General features: G+C 44.3%; 2 protein-coding genes and 1 long non-coding RNA gene across 3 annotated transcripts in view; 1 reads left to right on the top strand and 2 right to left on the bottom strand.

The window, feature by feature from the left end:
• kcnab1a (potassium voltage-gated channel subfamily A regulatory beta subunit 1a) overlaps positions 1-10,444 on the top strand; it is a 101,884-nt gene extending 91,440 nt beyond the window's left edge. Inside the window, exons 9-14 of the mRNA XM_034097079.2 lie at positions 2,031-2,116; positions 4,513-4,633; positions 5,133-5,227; positions 6,092-6,212; positions 6,490-6,578; positions 7,246-10,444. Coding sequence (XP_033952970.1) covers positions 2,031-2,116; positions 4,513-4,633; positions 5,133-5,227; positions 6,092-6,212; positions 6,490-6,578; positions 7,246-7,335 — 602 coding nt within the window. The 3' untranslated portion in view covers positions 7,336-10,444. The remainder of the gene's footprint in view (positions 1-2,030; positions 2,117-4,512; positions 4,634-5,132; positions 5,228-6,091; positions 6,213-6,489; positions 6,579-7,245) is intronic.
• LOC117457170 (uncharacterized) lies at positions 5,199-6,895 on the bottom strand. Its single transcript, XR_004553312.2, has 3 exons — positions 6,795-6,895; positions 6,017-6,085; positions 5,199-5,284 (listed from the first exon to the last, which is right to left on the bottom strand). It is a non-coding gene; the product is annotated as an uncharacterized lncRNA (long non-coding RNA).
• A 169-nt stretch (positions 10,445-10,613) lies between the features above and the next one.
• On the bottom strand, positions 10,614-13,320 carry ssr3 (signal sequence receptor, gamma). The gene is made up of 5 exons (XM_034097080.2): positions 13,083-13,320; positions 12,328-12,454; positions 11,915-12,013; positions 11,051-11,182; positions 10,614-10,889 (listed from the first exon to the last, which is right to left on the bottom strand). Exons 1-5 carry the CDS (start codon positions 13,213-13,215, stop codon positions 10,823-10,825), a joined length of 558 nt encoding a protein of 185 aa, XP_033952971.1. The 5' UTR covers positions 13,216-13,320; the 3' UTR covers positions 10,614-10,822.
• Positions 13,321-20,424: the final 7,104 nt, after the last annotated feature.

Here is a 20,424-nt window from a genome sequence, read left to right on the forward strand (position 1 = left end):
GAGTGGAGTATCTGGAAGACAGCCGAGCAGAGAGAGGGATGTAAAGAAGGAGACATTCTTTACTCTCTGCTTAATGCTGTGTTATTTCCCGCGGCAGGATAGTATTTAGTGAGGCATCTGTGTTATAGGTTGTCCTTCGTCTGTAACATTTTAAAGGGGAACCATTTTATTGTTTCTCTGACCTCGTATTCCCTCAAAGTCTGTCTTCCTGCCAGGAGCCTGTTAGTGAAATAAGAGAGCGCTGCCTCGGTGAAGGATGGCAGTGTAATTGGAGAGAGTGCCGGGCGAGGATGAATAACCTTAATGACAGTCCTAATCCAGTTTGTGTTGGCCCTGACTGCTGTTGGCGCACAGTACGCAGTGTCGGAGCTAATTGCCTCATTAAAATGCAGCGGGCTGAGTGTGATCTGAGGGGCTTCAGAGTGGGAGCTTGTGAGTGTTTGCTGGAGTTGTAAGTATCGCTGATGAGCCGTCAGCAGGAGGCAGGTGGCCTCTGAGGAGGGTTTTATTTAACTTCATCTGTGCGTTAATAATAATAATTAATAATAATTCCTTGCATTTATTATAGCGCTTTTCCAGTGCTCAAAGTGCTTTACAGATACACATTACACATATTTTACATACATGCAATGGTCACTGTGGACAATACCCACAGCAGCAAGTTCAGGTGAAGTGTCTTGCCCAAGGACACACCGGCTTTACAGACGCAGCAGTGGCGGGTTTCACCCCTTGATCTGATGATCATTGCACAGCGCACTGCGCCACACCGTCCATCTTCACGCCTCGAGGTCATCGAGGCGCTTTTACAAGTACACATTGATATTATACATGTACTGTGGACAATACCCACAGGGGCAAATCCGTTACAGAACTTAAACAAGATTAAGACGTTTGTTTGCTCATACTGTATATTAGACTTCTAGTTATGAGTTATATTTTTGGAAAGTTTGACTTCAAACTTCTTTTGTGATCCGTCAAATATACATAAAAATGTTTTGTCCTCATTCACAAATTGATTGTTATTTCAAAACACACATTATGGTTTCTACTACGCCCTTTCCTAGGGTTAGGGTTAGGTATGCATACGGGATATACATGCATAATGAACTACTTAAATATATCTTATTTTGAGTATAGATCCACAATCCCAGAAAAATACATGTTTTAAGTGCATAACATTTTTTAATTGATTCCTAATGATATGGTTTGAGACAACAACACGTTATCATTATCTCTGACCCTAACTATGTCCTGAACAGTGAATATGAATTATTTCCATCAAATCCAAGATACAGGGTCCCACGATTTGATAAGATAAGACTGAAGCACTCTTTGGGGCACCAGTCAATCCTTAAATTAAATACAGTTTAATTCCCATGTCAAATGTAAATTAGTGTTTTGAACATATTGCCTTCAGTGATGGTTATAATAATAATAATAAATTATATTTCTATAGTGCTTTCCTTGAACCCAAAGACGCTTTACATTTGGGAGGGAGGGTAGACAAACAAAACAAAACCAAAAAGAAACAAAGACACAAAACAAAACAGAAAATCAGTCAGGAGGAAGTTGGTTGAGAGGGAGGGGGCGGGGCTTATGGATACAGAGTTGAAGAGGTGGGTTTTGAGGCGGGACTGGAACAAGGTGAGGGACTCAGACTCACGGAGGTCTTGGGGGAGGGAGTTCCAGAGCTTCGGGGCTGCCACAGAGAAGGCTCTGTCCCCGAAGCTCTGGAGTTTGGCCTTGGGGATGGAAAGCAAACCGGCTGAGGAGGATCTGAGGGACCGGGGTGGTTGGTAGAGGGTGAGGAGGTCAGTGAGGTAGGGGGGGCCAGATGGCGGAGGGCTTTGTAAGTGAGGACCAGGAGTTATAGTATGTTCAATGTGTTTCCTTGTTTCTTGTCTAATTATTTGTCCCTTGTTGATGTTGCAAATGGAGCTGCTGTGATGCAACATTTCAGATTGAATCTGACAATAAGGTATTATCATATTGTATAAAATTGTCTCTGACTGCTGTGTGTATCTCTGCAGAGATTGTCCGGGCCATGACTTACGTGATCAACCAGGGCATGGCGATGTACTGGGGGACGTCTCGGTGGACGGCCATGGAGATCATGGTGAGCAGCACAGAGCTACACTCATACATCGCTGTGTAACACTCGTGCTTCTATTGGCTCGAGCTCAGGGACGCGGGAAGGGGGGGCGCTGAGGGGGCTGCAGCACCCCCATCTGTTGGCGGAGAGTTGTAACCGCAACGCCAAAAAGTTCACTAAACAAATCAATACAAAAGTTTTATTTTGAGTTACTATTTTTGAGTTAGCATTTTAGTGTAGGCCGTCTATAAAAAGCTTCACTATATAAGAGAAAGTGATAATGCGGTGTGCTTCTTCTGTTGCTCTGCTACAGAAAAGAAGTGCAGACAAGATCAGGGATGGGAGTTTTGTGAAAGGAGGATTTAAGAACTGGCGAAAGGCAGAGGAAACATTTAGGGAGCAAGAGAAGTCCCATCAACACACAGGCCGTCAACAAACTGGCAGCATTCAAACGAACACCGATGAATGCACTGCTCTCACAAGCTGTTGCTGAAGACCAAATGACTGCATTTAATATGACGTTATTATACAGGGCCGCCCGTCCCTACACGCAGATCACGCAGACCCCTCGCGATGGAGCCTCATTTTGCGGGGCGGGGGCTAAGGGGTGGGACATCTCTAAACGGTTGACCAATCACAACAGAGGCAGCCAGCTCCTCATTCAGAGCAGACGGGGCTCTGGTTTCAGACAGAGGGTGAAAAGAGGTGCTGCAGCACAGGCAGTATGAGAAGAATAAAGACCTTTTTGAACATTAAAGCATGGAGACATGTCACAGTAGAGACACTAAATACAATTATGAATGTGAAAATGAGCAGAATGTGGACCCTTTAAAAGGAGACTAGTTAAACCCTCCTCTTCAATCTCTAGGAAAATGGAAAATGGGTCGGCGTGAAGGTTTGAGGAAAGAAAACGTGTTATTCTCGGCCCGGTGGTGTTATCCATCTTTGTTTCTTCTTGCTGTCAGAGACAATCTACCTCCTGTTTCAGCTCTCGAAACAAGTAACGAATACAGAAACATGACGCCTCAGCAGAGTTATGAAATGCACTCGTGCCTGAAGTGACACTCAAGGCCCGAGCGCCCATTCTCCCCTCTCTGATTTCTCTCTGATCTCTTCCTCCCCCTCCATGTGTTGACATCCCCTCTCTGTGATCACGGTTACAAAAGGGGAGCAGATCTCTTTGTAGAACACGAGCCCAGATGAAGGCTGTGTAATTTAGATAGCATCAATAACGACAGGGGGTAAACACGGATCCTCAGTGTACGTGACAAGGCAGCAGTACAGAACACACACACACACACACACACACACACACACACACACACACACACACACACACACACACACACACACACACCACACACACACACACACACACACACACACTCACACACAGCCTTAACATATACCAATGGTTGCTGAAACATGTAATTTGTAAGTGGACTGATTGCACCCACATTATCCTCGCGTCGCGCTAAATATATTCCCCTGATGTGTTTCACCTCCAAACTAAGAGTGTGGGGAATGTTGACATCTTCACGTGTGTTTCCTCCTGAAGGGCACATGCTAATGCAGATAAGATGTTAGAGGGACATTTGGATATGATGCCTCGGAGAGCTGTGATATGGAGTATCGATTGGGTTACTTACTGTGAGCCCTGCATTTGAATGTGTGCCAGGCGAAGCTCCTAAAAGCTGATTAACACTTTCCTAATCTCTTCCCTGAGTTAAACCCAACACTCTCAAATGTATGTTGATACAATTACTAGTTACCTGGGGGGAAAAGCACCAGTAGCCTAATCTGAGTATCACAATATCAAAGTAATGTAACCTGATTACTTTCCATTACAAGTATTTAGTATTAAAGAGCCCATACTATTCACGTTGTATTTCTTCTGTGACATGTCTCCATGCTTTAAGGTTCAAAAAGCTCTTTATTTTTCTCATACTGTCTGTGCTGCAGCACCTCTTTTCACCCTCTGTCTGAAACCAGAGCTCAGTCTGCTCTGATTGGTTAGTTGGCCAGCTCTGTTGTGATTGGTCAACCGCTTGGAGTTGTCCCGCCCGATGTGTTGGAGCGCTAGCCAATATAGCACCTCTTAAAGTGATTGTCTGCACCTAGTATCTGATTTTTGCAAATGCTTCAGACCAGCAAGGTTAAATGCAAAAATTAATATTATTATATTACATTACATTTCATTTGGCTGACGCTTTTATCCAAGCGACATTTTTCTGTATGTAGCACTTTGAAAAGTAGCACTAACAATGGTTTGGCAGGATTCTTGCTTTTTCTTCTTGATTGAATGCACTTATTGTAAGTCGCTGTAAAAAAAAAAAGCATTGGCATAATGTTTACGTAACAGTGTAATTCTGCAGTGAGAATTAACTTTTCATGAAATCTCTCCCTCTTTTAATCTGTAGGAAGCGTATTCTGTGGCACGACAGTTTAATCTGATCCCTCCGGTGTGTGAGCAGGCAGAGTATCATCTCTTCCAGAGGGAGAAGGTAGAAGTGCAGCTGCCTGAACTTTACCACAAGATAGGCAAGTAGTGTGTGTGTGTGTGTGTGTGTGTGTGTGTGTGTGTGTGTGTGTGTGTGTGTGTGTGTGTGTGTGTGTGTGTGTGTGTGTGTGTGTGTGTGTGTGTGTGTGTGTGTGTGTGTGTGTGTGTGTGTGTGTGTGTGTGTGTGTGTGTGTGTGTGTGTGTGTGTGTGTGTGTGTAATCATATCTATTCAAGTTGTATTTATATAGCACAATATCACATCTATCTGAGGGGGCTTTACAGACGGCACAGATTAACAAAACATGAATGACAGACACAAAATAATATAATAAAATTACAACGTAGACAATCCAAATGATACTGTAAATAACGATCATGTATATAATAAAAGCGTCCAGGAGGAAGTTTGAGGCAAGCCTAAGCCTGCTCTAACTATAAGAAAAAAGAGTCTGTTACGTACCAACACCTGGAACTGCAGCGACAGCAACGTAACTTTAAAATGACGGCATCACTGATTGAGGTTTTCTCCATGGCGACAGGAGTCGGGGCGATGACGTGGTCCCCGCTGGCGTGCGGCATCATCACAGGAAAATATGAAAATGGCATTCCTGAAACTTCCAGGGCTTCCATGAAGGTATGAAAGCTTAATGAACCATATCCCAGGTTTTTCCACTTTCACGTGAAGGTTACTCTGCTCCCAAAATAGAAAGAAATAAGAGCTTTAACGCTGGACATAATTGACTTTTTATATCTACTTCAGGTAGTGTCAACATCAGGGAAGGCTAGTCAAATTAGAGGGACTCATGATGAATTCTTGTTTAATGTCCTTCAAAAATCAAACTTTTTTTGCTGAAGCTGTTAAAGTTTTGTGTTACCCAGACCTCATAGATCATCACTGCTCTCTGAGATGGTACGAGACCTGGTACAGAGTGTTTTATAACCTGGAGCCCCAACACTGATTGATATATCGGGCACATTGGGTAACTTGAGTCTTTACGTTTAAGTTGTTCTGCTACACACAGCGCATTCAGCCACAATGTGTTCCAGAGCACATCAGACAGTGTTTCTGGAATAGTTTGAGCTGTTGTTCACCCTCTGGTGTGCAGACAGCACATAACGTCCCTCAATGTTCCTCAACCTAACTTGCTACATCCTTAAACTAGCTTCATCAGCCACACCAGCGATATAAACCGTAAACAATCTGCCAATGCAGCGGAAAATAAATGTTTTAAGAAAAACGCATTTTGACAACATTGACATTTTGTTCAAAACAACACACAATAATTTAAAATGTTCCTCTCTAATACTTATATATTAAATAAAAACTATCTCTCAAAGTAAACCTCTCCTAAATCAGCTAGCCTTGCTCTGTCCAAAAGTGGCAAAAATACCCTTTTCTGTCTTTCATTATCTCCATACACACCTCCTCTGCTTTGTGTGTCTTTGTCTGTTGTGTTCCTTCTTCGCTCCTATGTCTCTGCTCTCCGTCCTCCTGCAGTCGTATCAGTGGTTGAAGGAGAAAATAGTGAGTGAAGATGGAAGGAAGCAACAAGCCAAGCTGAAAGAGCTGAACCACATCGCAGAGAAGATGGTGTGCACACTGCCTCAGCTGGCTGTGGGTAAGACTTCAGCCAATACGCTCTTTCTGCATGTTTTAATAACATTGTTATCTCTCTAGTAATCCCCAACTGTTAGAAATGTACCATTCGTCTGTTTACATCTTGTTGTATGTAACTGTAAGGGAATACAGGTTGTTTTCTTACTCTCCAAGCCCGTATGGCATGTATCACTTTGTTCGGTAAAACCAGTCATTTATTAATGTAACTAGGTATGAATAATAAGCAGCAGTGCGCCATCAAGTGGCCGCTTTGTGAATATCATCTTCTCTCTCTGCAGCGTGGTGTCTAAGAAATGAAGGGGTGAGCTCAGTTCTCCTGGGAACATCCAACCCTGAACAGCTCACTGAAAACCTCGGAGCCATACAGGTGGGAACACACACACACACACACACACACACACACACACACACACACACACACACACACACACACACACACACACACACACACACACACACACACACACACACACACACACACACACACACACACACACACACACACACACACACACACACACAGTTTTTTCAGCTGCATCTCTCAATTCCTTCCTTTAAGGCATATTAAAGGAGTCCTACTTACCTTTCCTGTAGTCGTGTGTTATATAGGTTTTAGTGCATGTCAATGGTCTGCAAAGGGAGTTTCTCTCCCACACACTCCAACCCCCCTGCCTGAAACGCCTCCATTGGACTCCTCTGTTTACTTCTGGAACATAGTGACATCACTATGGAACAGTCACGCTTCTATTGGCTGGCATTCCAACACAGTGTACGTGATAGGTTAAGGGCGGGACATCTCTAAGTGGTTAACCAATCACAACAGACCTGGCCAGCTAACCCATCAGAGCAGACTTGGCCCTGGTTTCAGACAGAGGGTGAAAAGAGGTGCTGCAGCACAGTATGAGAAAAATGAAGAGCTTTTTGAACATTAAAGCACGGAGACATGTCCCAGTAGAGACACCAAATACTGATATGAATCTGAAAATAGTTATAACATGTCCTCTTTACATACAACTTCTTTATCTGTTTGGCAGGTCCTTCCTAAGATGACGTCTCATGTGGTGTCGGAAATCGACAACATCCTGGGCAACAGGCCGTACAGTAAGAAGGATTACCGCTCTTAGACCAGCCTCCCGTCCTCTCCTACCTACGTCACCATTCTGTTACCATGGACCCGCCGCTGTTCAATGTTCACAGTTTTCCCCTTTGGGCCCGGCTCGGCTCGAGCCCACTTCAGCCCACTTCAGCTGGAACTGGAAGCCTCGTCCCGCTCAGATCCTCTCAGGTCAGCTGAGCCAAGAGACGCTTCACAACCTCAGCTTCTTTGCAGCTTCGAAACTCCCCAAGAAACCCTTTCAGCGCCCATCCATTCCAAAATAACTATGCAGAGCTTAGTCTTACCCATGCTAATTTGTTTAAAGCGTTACCCTTCAGTTTATTCATTTAGAAATGTTTGTTTTCGCTCACGTCAAAAAGCAAGAAGAGCTCTGAATAGCTTGTGATTGGCATGTACAGTTGGGATTTGATCCATAAAGTATTACAAATTGGGATTTTGGCCGTATAGTAATGAAAAAGTTAAGTATTAAGTCATAGTGCCTTGTTCAAGGGCACTTTGAAAGTCATTTTTTTATGATATGCTGCTTCTCCAAAACACACCTTCCCAATTACTCGTCCTCTCCTACCCACAAGCTGAGCACATAAATAAAAGCACCTCATTATTATAAATTTGAGGTGTCTTAGCAAAGTGTACATGAAGGAGCCTCAGATGTATGAACACCCCCGGTGGTCAGTTAGTCAGCGCTTTCATTCAATTGTTATGCAGCGCAGCAGAAAGATTACCATGCGAGCTCAATACTGTTCACCTCTCGTGTCAGAGGTGCGCGCTCGAGTCGTGAGATAAAAATGTTTTTCTCATGAGCTTTAGCAATGACAATGCTCTTGACTTTTTTAGATGAGGCCTCAACAAAACTACTGGCTTGAATGACCTTCTACCAAATGTACTCAGTCCTGTATTCAGTATAGCACAGATAATATTCAGTAGATGTTATAGGCTGCAAATCCTGAGTGTTGTTAACCAGCAGGTGCATGTTCCTCCTGCGCCTCTGTTTACTTTTATACCGAGCACATCAGAAAGGAGTTTGATCAGAAATGCTGCAGGCTTGTCTGTGAAGCAAAGGATTGTGGGACATTGGTGTTATGGGAGAGAGTGAAGCATGTCGCCCCCGTGTGGTATTTTCCATGAACTGCTGCTCTGCTTCAGTACATTATAGAAGAGAGAAATTACGCAATTTATTTTGCAAAAGACGTGGACTACTTTTCTCTCAGTTTGCTTTCATTATGGAGACATGTATCTCCTCTTCTGTGACCTGAACCTGCACTGCTGAATGCACCCTGCAGAAAAGGAATATAATACATCTATGTAATAAAAGGATGACTACATATCCTGACTGATATTGGTTATGATAACTGCAAAACATCGCTTGTTTATGGCACAAAAAGACGCATAGGGGATGTGGCAAAAAAAATATGACAGTATTTATTGTAGAGTAGATGAATGATAGGATTTTATTTTGACATTTTGTTTCGCGAATTATGGGGGTTTTACGTGTACAAATGCATACCTTGTATCATAAGCAAAACCATGAAGAAACCTCCGTGCAGATGAGGACTTCACAGTACTGTAAGGATGATATATAATATATAAATAAGATGTAAATAGAGTTATTTTGTTGCTCCTCCTCAGTAGGATTACTGCTACAGCGTTCTCTTCATACCTTCCTCCTCCAGCCTCATTTTACACAGTATTCATTTCCTGGTTTGTGAACATTATTTATAGCATTTATAAGGATTAAAGGGTGTTTTTTGTTTCTTGCATTGCCAGACAAGGAAATCTGTACTAATTGTGGCATTATTTAAAGAAGGCGCACCATCCTCATCTCTGAGCAGGTGGCTCAGGTTGTGTTGCCTTCATGCTATTTCTTTTTCATCTGGAAAACAAGCCATCACAGAGAGCAGAAATGTTAACCAAGTTTCCGTTGAGTCACTTTTCTTGTAGCACTAACGCCCTTCAGATTCGAATCAAAGGACATTTCACCCCATGTTGACTTTAACCAGAAATGATGCATATTGGAAAAAAGCATCAAAAAGGCTTGGCTCACAGTTGACTTCTAATTGACTTAATCTGGCACAATTTACTGACACCGAAAAAGCAGTTACGGCTGTATTTATACCTATTTGACTCTACTTCTTAAAATGTGGTCAATATATAAACACTATAATTGGTAACATGGTATAACTCCTGGTGGTAAAATGTGTAATTTGTACTAATGTGCACTTTTAATTGTTGCAAGTTAACAAGCTGCCTCTCTGTTAGTCTGACCGTACATGTGTGGGAACTTCTCCACCCGATAGAGTGCCTTGGAAAATCAGGGATGTCTTTCATTGCAAGTTGTTAAATGTGTTTGGATGCTGTCCTGCAAACAAAGAGAGAATAAAACTATATGTATGCTGATTCTACAATGTATATGTAAGGGATTTGATCAAGATTAATACATGGTGACGTACTAAAAAATGTACCTAAAATTAAGTATCGTAACAGGAATTAGCACCCTTGTCTTCTCAGTCTGACCCTTCAGTTTTCAGAGTGCACACCATTAACTTTGCTCCATTCTGGCCGAACAACACATCTTATGGGAACAGTCATTCACAGCTTTCAGTTATAGACCCAATAGGAGACCAAATTCATATCAATAAAATGAATTGTAATGCATAACACAGTGGTATTGTAAGGGTATTTTCATACATTGGTCAGTGTTGTCTGAGAAAATCGTTAAGCAGCAAATAAGATAACGTATTGATTAATCAGTGTCGAGAACATTTTTAAAAACATTTCAGATGGTGATTTTTTTAATGAATCTCTTTGATGTGGTATTTTTCTGCTTATTAGTTGAATTGTTGCAGCTCTAGAAAATCATAACTTGTTAAACATTTTTACTATGGAGGCCAAAATGGAACAAAGCTACAAATCTAAACAATACATGGCTATATTTTCTACTTTAACGCAACAAAGAAAGTAGCGAAATGAACCCACTGCACCTCGTGGATGGAAACGACTTAACATTATTTGTATGTTGAACTGACTTGTTTCATCAGTGTTTCTCTCCTGAACAGTGTTTTCTCTGTAAATAGTCAATATGAAAGTGTGATTATAAATAAATGCATTGCCAATGGAAACAGCAGTGTCTCACTTTTGTCTCAAACCGTATTAAAAGAACCTCTCAACCCAAAATTACACTAAATATTTTTTCCTTAAACAGCACTATATGTAAAATATGATTTGGATTCTGTTCCTTTTATATCCTCAAATGGCATACACACACACACACACGAGATTAACACAGAGGAAAGTATACCTGGTGTCTTTATTTGTTACAAAAAACCCGACGTGGAGAAGCACCTCCAGACATTTGATCATGAATTTCATGAAGTTGAAATGTGATATTTCGGTCCCTCAAACCCCATTCCTAACTTAAGTGAAAAACAAAATATTGTATACCCACTTCCTAACCCAATCCCACCCCTCCAGCTTTTATTCCATGATTTGTTCTTCCTTTACTTGGAGCCAGTGGACAGCAGAGCGATCAGTCCTGAGGAAGCACTGATGGACAGGATGTAGTTCCTGGAGAGATGTGGAGTTAAGGTCAAAACAATCATAGACAGAGTGATGATCAAGTGTTAAATGCATATATACATACAAACAAGCATTAGATGACTTATCACGCAGTTTAAGTAAAACTGCCAATCTGCAATTGTGATATTACAGTGTGATTGAAAGGATACACGGTGGGGTTGAAGTTCCTGAGCAGGAAGAAGGAGGCGACGATGACGAGCACCAGGAAGAGGGTGTTGTTGTAGAAGATGGAGAAGGTGGTAGCCTCGTAGTCGGCGACTTCGTTCTTCTTCCACAGGATCCTGGGAAAAACAAGAAGAACATTCATGGTCAAGTAAACATAAAGTACCGTCAGCCCCAGTCCATATGGCTACTGGCTAGCGTGAATCAAAGCGACATTTAAGGCTCGTTTCTTATTTCATCTGCATCAGTTTTACAGCGCTCAGAGTAAAGTGGACTAAATGCTGAGGGGCGTGTAAGAGGGAGCATGGCTGGAAGTCAATTAGCATCTTTTTTATTGGTCAGAAATGTGCTGGTGGAAAATGTAAACAGAAATACAAAATGGAGCAAAGTACCTTCTCCTCCAGTTTAGTCTGTCCTCTCCCACTCATGTTAACCCACCCTCACAAATGCCCTGCATGCAGCCCATAATGGGTTTCGGTTCAAATTCTGCAAGAGGCTTCGATTTTGTTCTCACTGCAATTGAATGGCACGAGGGTACAGACCCGTTTCAGTTATGTCTGACCCAGAGTGCGATTACTGCGTTAACAACTGCCCAAATGAACCGTATGAGAGTCCATTAAAAACATTGACTTGTGAAACAGCCTAAAACAATAGACTTTAAATCTGTATCAGAGGAACTAAACATGTGGAATGTCTACGAAGTTCAATCTGTGATAACGTTTTATTAAAGTGCTCATGTTTTACACAAGACTACATGCTGTGCGCAGCTCTTTGAAAACACTTTGAAGAGTCAAACGTCACACAACTCGGTGTGTGACACGTTTGGCTTCACAAGATGATGCATGTTTCACCTCTCGTCTTTCTCCTTGCGGGACATCTTGCGGTTGTCTGCCTCGGACAACTTCCTCGTCACCTCCTTGGAGACGGCATCCTCTCGCTTCTGGGCAACTCTGGAGGATGACGAGAAAATGCAAATATTTAGTAAGGGTGACCGATTTGTCAAGCTTCAAAATTAAAAATCCTCCGGTCAAAACCCATTCAATGAGAGTTGTTTACAGAAATTGGCTTTTAAAAAAAGGCAGATGAACTAATAACATATGAAACTAAATATATGGTTTTTATTTAACAAATATATTGACAGTAATCATGAACAGATTATAACTTAGTTTCAAAGTTTTCTCCTATTCAAATAACTTGATCAAATTAAAAGAAACCAGACGGGAAAGAGAAGCTTCAGAGGGGAAAGTGCTTTTATGCTTCTTACTTGTGCTTGAGAACAAACTTGACGTTCTTGTAGGCGAAGGCCACCAGGTAGGTGCTGACCAGAGTCATCACAGCGTACAAAACTGCAGACTGGACAAGGTCCATGTGCCAGATCCTCCAGAACAGCCCTAAAGAAAGATAAGAGTCGATCAATAACAGTGACATGATCAAACCAGTAGATATGCATTAAGCTTGTTGTTAAATACATGTTATAATCCAGATGTTCTCCTGCCTATCTTAACTATCTGCTGAGGTTGGAAGATGATCGTGTTTTTCAAAAATAAAAACATAATTACAAAGACTAGTAGCTTTCAATATTGTTTATTACTATAATGATAGCCTGCATCCAGTGGTGGAAGAAGTATTCCAAATCCTAATGTATAAAGTAATTAGTAAATACATCTGTAAAATAAATGTAGCGGAATGTGAAATACAACATTTGCTCCAAAGACGTAGAAGTATAAAGTAGTATAAAAATGAAAATGCCCTGGTAAAGTACACGTACCCCAAGTGTGTACTTGAGTATGTGTACTGCTTGCATTCAAACCTACAGTAACTTGACATCAGAGTTAGCATTAGCATACCACAGTCAATCATACTGATTATCATGTGTTACTGTATTCTTCTGTCTATGAAAGTGTATGAGGTGTTATAACTCACTCATTTTATGCATAATTACATCATAATCTATATTTTGACTACTCTGTCAGGGAGTCAGTGTTAGCCTGTTAGCTTCTGTTAGCTCCTGATACTCACAGATGGGGATGGCAGAAACGATGAGAGCGTTTCCGTAGAACAGCGCGGTGGATTTGGCGGAGAGGTTTCTGCTGAAGTCCTGGAGGAGAAGGTCTTCCTCGGACTGCTGCTTGCTGCTGCCTTTAGGAGCCATGTTTCTGCGGATTCACCGGTCTGTGTTGCTGCTGAGCTCCGGACAGAAGATCTACTGACACGTAGAGAGTGAGGAGAAGAGGGACGCGTCAGCATAAACCCGGAAACACACCGTGGCTCCTGCTTCTTCTTCTTCTTCTTCTTCGTTTGTGGTTCTGGCACTTCCGCTCACTGCTGCCCTCCACCGGAAGACAACCGGAACTGATTGGACGTCTCACTAAACTTGCAGGGGTGGGGAACCTTTTTCCTCTCAAGGGCCATTTCAATTTTTTCAACATCCGTATAAATTATTGACCTCTGCTTACAAATCACAGCACATTCATTTGGCCTTTCTTTCATGCTGTGCAAAGAAAAAGCAACCTCTTAATCCAGATATCTTGCCATGACTCGCGCATGCATTCACGTGCACGGTTGTGGCATGACCACCAAACAGAAAGATATGGACACAAGATGTGTGCAAATGTATTTAGTTTCCTATCCATGGACATGATTTAAGTGGGGGGGACCTAACCTCCTCTAGGGGGGTCCGGGGGCATGCTCTCCCGGGACGATTTTTTTTTTTTTTTTTAAATATTGAAGTTGAAAGCATCAATCTGGTGCACTTTGAGAGCAACATGAAGAGATCTATGGAAACATCTCTCAACATCCATATGAAATAGAACTGTAAGCAGATTTACTTTTTCTTTATGGATATTTTACAAATCACTCTCCTTTCAAACTGTATTCTTGTTTATTAATAACAACTTTTTTTTTACTGTCATATAGTATTTTATACCTGTTTACTTTATTCTCTTGTTTTTTGATAACTATAATGATCATATAAAGATGGGCCTTTACCTTACTGGTTGGAGAAAAGGCTTCTTATATTCGTTAGCATAGCTAGCTAGCCAGATGCTAATAACAACAAAGTTATTGACTGTATGATCAGAATGACAGATGAACAGATCGCCACTGGGCTTACAACTAAAGACACAGCCACGCAAATACTGCAGCATGTGTAGCCTACGGATTTATGGGTACTGCCGTTTTTTTTAAGTCCCGGAGTGGCGTTCTGGTGCTCTCCGTCAGCACTGCACCCCTGTCAGACGAGACATATACCACGTGATGACACTTTAGGCTCGTGTTGTGTTCAAGGACCATGACCGTTGCCAGGAAAAACAGGCACTCGCTCGTTTAATTATTTTGCGGTCTAGATTTCTTTAATTTTTTTCTTTTTTGCGTGTGTTTATAAATTACCTCGAGGGCGAAACCAAATGGTCTCGCGGGCCGTATACGGCCCGGGGGCCGGAGGTTCCCCACCCCTGCACTAAAGGGTACATTTCCCCCCCAAAACACGATATTTCCTCACTTTCCACTGTGAAATCAGGATTTGAAAATTAAAATAAACGTGGTTACTGAAGAAGCTATGTTCCACAGTGTTGGATATTATAGAAGTCCCCGGGTCACTACAACACATAATTCACAGTCTGACTGAGCAGGCGTGTGGTCACACAACATCCTCTGCTTCTGATGGTTAAAGAGGAACAACAATCATTCATCACATTCATCTTTTATCACTGAAATGTGGCATGAGTTCATAGAAGGAATTTATGGATCTGTTTCCTCTAAAAAGTGTTGGTCACTCAAGTTATTTCCAAAGATAGAGAGCAATCCACAACACAGCTTTTTCCTGCTAACAGCAGCTGAAAACTAAACACTACTTATCCAGTGTATATTTTGCTGTGTGTGGCTCGCTTAATCATCTCTGATATATTTAACATTTAATATTCTCTGGGATGGACGGCGGTGGAGGGCAGGGACATGGTGCTAATGTATTTTGTTTTAACCAATCACTATTAAATAAGGGTCTTTTGCACCCTAACCCTTATTTGTTGCCATTATTGTGTTTATTTTGGTGAACAGTTACACACTTGGTTGTTATTATGATAGAACCTGATGTCCAATAACATTAATAACCTAACATATAAAATGTAAGTGTGTACAAGAAGAGTGCAAAGTATGTAACTACTCTGGTCTTGAAAGAACATTATTACGCATCGAACTGATGTCCACAATCACGTTTATTCTCTTCTTTGCACAATCATGAAACACCGTGAAAACGTGTTTGCCTAGTAGACCAGCAGTAGAATTACATTATCACATCATTGACACTTTTACCGCCCTTTTACTCTCTCCCAAACACAATATAAACATCCGGGTTAAGAGGTCACATGACTTCCGGAAAGACAACTATTATCATTTTTACAAAATAAAACAAAGTTCAAGCATACATTAAACACTCTTCAAAAAAGGACAAAACAATAATAAGGGACCTTTGAGCGTCAGCTACAAAGTAACACTGGGGTTACGTACTGTAACCCAGTTTCTATGAGTATAGGCGCAGCCCTCTAAGGCTATCGCTATTGGGTAATCCCCTCTGCACGTGTGCAGCACTGACAGACTTATTCCACGCCCACCTATGACTTGGGCCCCACCTCCGGGCTCACTTCCGTATAAATAGGAAGTAGGCCCTACAATCCACTCCAACAGCTTTTCTTCAGCTATTGGCGGAGCCAGTGGGGCCCGAACCTTAGAGGGCTGCGCCTATACTCATAGAAACTGGGTTACAGTACGTAACCCCAGGGCTATATCGTATAAGGCTTCGCTATTGGGTTAAGGGCAAAGCAGGATGTAGTCTACGCCCCACTGGTTCCGTCTGTTACCAGAAGCACAAAACACACCTACCCAGTTAATAACCCATGTCCATTTCGCCATGCGTAAATGGAGCATCACATTCCAAGGCAATATAGCATTAAAAAATGAATATTCTCCATCAGGGAACGAGGGCTTACTCGGGCTACCTGTTGTTTATAAAAAGTAGAGATCGAGTCTCACTTGTTAAAAACAATCAAGAGGGGGGGGGGGGGGGGGGGGGGGGGGGGGCAGCTCTCTAAGTGCCGACAGGCAGGAGAGAGGCCATGCAATTGAAAAACCCCGACATTACTCATTCTGGCAGGCTATTCAGTACTGAATGTGTCAGAGAGGAATGGGAGACATCCCTCAAATACAAACGAATAAAAGAACAGGGGGAAGACCGAGATGCAGCAGTGCAAATGTCTTTCACTGTCATTCCTCCGTGCAACGCCGTAAAGGAGGTGAGGAGGAGGAAAGAAGCCATCCAAATGTATCACTCTCGATCTAAACGAGCTTGTGATAACCTTTGGCATAAAAACCGGGTTAGGGCGCAAAACAGCTAAGCTGCCATCTCCTTGGATCCGGAGACATGACGGAGCCACAGAGAGAGCAGACACATCACTCACCCTTTTAGCTGATGTCAGAGCCAAGAGCAGAGCTACTTTGGCTGACAAAAACTTCAGGGGAACCTGATCTAAAGTTTCAAATGGAGCTTTACTCAGTGCGCGTAACACTAAAGCCAAAACCCATTGAGGCGCCAAAGCGTGTGACACAGGTCTGAGTCTCTGTGCTCCCCGTAGAAAACGTTTTGTTAGAGGGTGACTAAACACCGTGCTGACACCAATCTAAATGGCAAGATGAAATGGCAGCAGCATATGTTTCGACTGTGCTGTAAGCCAATTCCTGTCCAGCAACAGCTGGAGGAACGACAGCACGAGGCAGGGGGCCCAACGGGGTCCAGGCTTTTCCCTGTACACCAAACGGAACATTGTCCATTTGGCTGTGTAGGATGTGTGTTCAGCAGCTGCACTGATCGAACACCTCCCTGGCGATTTATGTAGGCCGCCGCTGCTTTGTTGTCTGTTCGAATCAACACATGTTGATTGTACAGCAACAGGGCGAAGTGCTGGATTACTTTCCATATAGTAATTCCAGCACGTTTATATGGAGAGACATGTGACCCGGCCACTGTCCCCCCACTGCCTGCGACATGCACGTTCCTCAGCCTGCGAGAGATGCGTCTGTGAACACTGCGGTATGTGACGTCACTCTGCTCAGGGGCACCCCCACTGACAGGACGTGGAGATGTTTCCAGTGGGTTCAATCCAAACCCACGGAAGGAGGGATGTACACCATGCGTCTCCTCTGACGCACGGGGTCGATACGCAGGCAAATAAACCACCTCTGGAGTCTCCTCACTGTGAAGGAGACCCAGGGGAATCACCACATGACCAGCTGATAGCATGCCTAACAGCTGCATCACGGAGAGGGCTGTCACCGCCCCGCGGGGTGTGACGCGCCGGAGGAGAGCTGTCCGAGCTGCTTAAAAACCAATAGGTTTTAAAGACAGCCGGTTTATGCAGCGAGCTATGCTGCCGATAACCGACAGGTCAGGGGCAGCCGGCTTAACCAGTGAGCCTTGCTGCTTATTATTATTATCCATCTGTCCATTGAACACGCGCGTCGCCACTCTGAGTAATACTCTGAGAGCGCACAATCTGCTCTGGATGTGCTGTGGTTGTCATGGTGACGAGCCACGTCAGAGCCCTCGCCGCCGTTGCCCATGAAGCAACCCAAGAGGGGCCCGGTCCGAAAAGGCTGCGAGGGGGCCTCCACACACTACATCTCACACCGGCTCTCATCCTGTCTCTGTTTAGGAGAAGGCTTGTAAACTGGACATTGAGGCGCGTTCACGCTCAAACCTGCTGAGGAATGAGCGGAGGTGTGTGCAGTGCTATTCACACAGTGCGTAATAACAGCCCTGGGCTCATTACGACCGTGTCTAGTATAGGCACATCTGGGACAGAGGAAAAACCGTGCTGCCTGCTAACCGACAGGTTAACAGCTGCACCGGAGGAGAGCTGTCACTTTCTCCATTCTCTGCTATGAGAGTCGCGCTCTCATGCGGGCTGAGTTCAATTCCACTCCCAGTTAAATGTCTGGGAGGGAAGAGGACAGCTCTTCTTCCAGTTGATAATGAAACCCAGGCTTGACAGATGAGATACGAGCTGTATCGTCTGAAAAACCGCTTCCTCCCTGGAGCGAGCCAGCCACAGCCGGTCGTCCAGGCACAATAACCCTCATCCTCATTCTGAGTAGCTGCTCCAATCGTCTCCACCCACTTTGAAAAAAGTGCGTGAAGCCAGGAATGAGAAACGCAGGAATTTGCTGTGTTTCGGGATGATGGTTACGTGGAGGTAAGCATCCTTCAGGACTATGGATGTGAACCTCCCTGGTGAACACACTCCAGCACCTGTTTGATCGTCAGCTTGGGAAAAGGCCATTCCCTTGTTGGACACTGACAGATCCAAGATGGGTCTCATTCCCCCCGCCCCGTCTCCTTCGGGACCAGAAAATAGCGGGAGTAAAAACCCCTGATGTTCTTTCCTTTGAGGAACCCTGGGAAAAGGCTTTCTTTAACCAGAGTTCCTGGCGCTCTGCACGGAGCGCGAGACACTGTTCCTGGGATGACAGGACTTCCTTTATCCCGTAGAACTGCGGGGGGGAGAGGCGAATGGCAGAGACTACTCTCTGCCCATCCGCCTGCTCATCCATCTGTCCATCAGACACACTCACCGCCACCCTGAGTACCATACAGTACTCTGATAGCGCCGGGTGTACATTCTCTGGATGTGCTGTGGTTGGTGGCAAACCATGCCAGAGCCCTCCACACGCTGCAGTTCACACAGGCTCTCAATATGTCGTCGTTTAGGAGAATACTCGTAAACTGCGCGTTCACGCTCAACACCACTAAAGGATGAGCGGAGGTGTGTGCAGTGCTGTCCACACGAGGCGTAATAATGGCCCTCCGTGGGCTTATTAAGACCGTGGGTATGTGGTGTCTTAGACAGAGGAAAAATCCATGCTGCCTAAACCCAAAAAGTTTACGGTAGACGGATTTGAATAGCAAGCCCAGCTGTTTTATTAACCGATAAATTAACAAACCCAGCCGGCTTAGGCAGCGAGCCATGCTGCCAAGTAACCAATAGGCTATTGGCAGCTGGCTTAACCGGGGAGCCTTGCTGCATATTAACTTCCCTCTGTCCATCTAACCCACGTGCCGTCACTCAAGGCGCGAACCTGCTCTGGATGTGCTGTGGTTGTCATGGTGACGAGCCACGCCAGAGCCACGCCAGAGCCCTCCAGACGTTGCATTTCACACAGGCTCTCCTTATGTCGCGTTTAGGAGAAGGCTCGTAAACCGTACATTTAAGGTGCGTTCACGCTCAACACGCCTAAGGGATGAGCGGAGGTGTGTGCAGTGCTGTCCACACTGTAATAATGGCACTCGTGGCTCATTACGACCGTGTGTAGGAGGTAGGTTTGGGACAGAGGAAAAAAATCCGAGCTGCCTAAAAACCAACAGGTTTTAAAGACAGCCGGTTATGCAGTGAGCCATGCTGCCTATAACCGACAGGTTAGGGGCAGCCGGCTTACCCGGTGGGCCTTGCTGCTTATTATTATCCATCTGTCCATCGAATACACGCGTCGCCACTCTGAGTAATACTCTGAGAGCGCACGCATGTTTTGGATGTGCTGTGGTTGTCATGGTGACGAGCCACTTCAGAGCCCTCGCCGCCGTTGCCCGTGAAGCAGCCCAAGAGGGGCCCGGACCGAAAAGGCTGCGAGGGGCCCTCCACACGCTGCATCTCACACGGCTCTCATCCTGTCTCTGTTTCGGAGAAGGCTCGTAAACTGGACATTGAGGTGCGTTCACGCTCAAACCTGCTGAGGGAATGAGCGGAGGTGTGTGCAGTGCTATTCACACAGTGCGTAATAACAGCCCTAGGCTCATTACGACCGTGTGTAGTAGGCACATCTGGGACAGAGGAAAAACCATGCTGCGTATAACCGACAGGTTTAGGAGCATCAGGTTTGACCGTCAAGCCCTGCCGTCTAATAAACGACTGGTTAATTACAGCTGGCTTGTGCCGCGAGCCCCGCTGCCGCTGTCATAGTCTGCTCCATCATTCACCAGTAGTTTTCCATTCACCTGTCTCACCTGTTTTCCACACCCACTCGTTAGCTCACTCTCTTTCTCTTCTGCACCCATTAGCTTCTGCCAGTATTTAAACCCGCACCTGACACACACTCTTTGCCAGATTGTACTTTGCCTCATGCTTGTCTTTCCCGTGTTTGAAACTAGATTGCCGACCCGGTTCCGACCCTGCCTGTCCCCGACTATCCTGTCTGGCCTGTTATCCGACCCTGCCTGTATCTATGCTTACTCCCTGACTCTCTGCCTGTCCCTGACTCACTTTCTGTTCGCTGTCCTCCGGTGCGTTAAACTGCTCGGTTGGTATTCCTCAGATCCAGT

This window comes from Pseudochaenichthys georgianus, chromosome 13, assembly GCF_902827115.2.
Source record: "Pseudochaenichthys georgianus chromosome 13, fPseGeo1.2, whole genome shotgun sequence".
NCBI classification, from domain to species: domain Eukaryota; kingdom Metazoa; phylum Chordata; class Actinopteri; order Perciformes; family Channichthyidae; genus Pseudochaenichthys; species Pseudochaenichthys georgianus.

What these genes read in the sequence shown, in the direction of transcription:
- ssr3 (XM_034097080.2), bottom strand. Translation starts at nt 13,215, where the DNA reads ATGGCTCCTAAAGGCAGCAGCAAGCAGCAGTCCGAGGAAGACCTTCTC. An exon ending in CGCAAGGAGAAAGACGAGAG is followed by an intron (nt 11,183 to 11,914) that starts GTGAAACATGCA and finishes TGTTTTTCCCAG; the next exon opens with GATCCTGTGGAAGAAGAACG. An exon ending in AGGAACTTCAACCCCACCGT is followed by an intron (nt 10,890 to 11,050) that starts GTATCCTTTCAA and finishes ACATCTCTCCAG; the next exon opens with GAACTACATCCTGTCCATCA.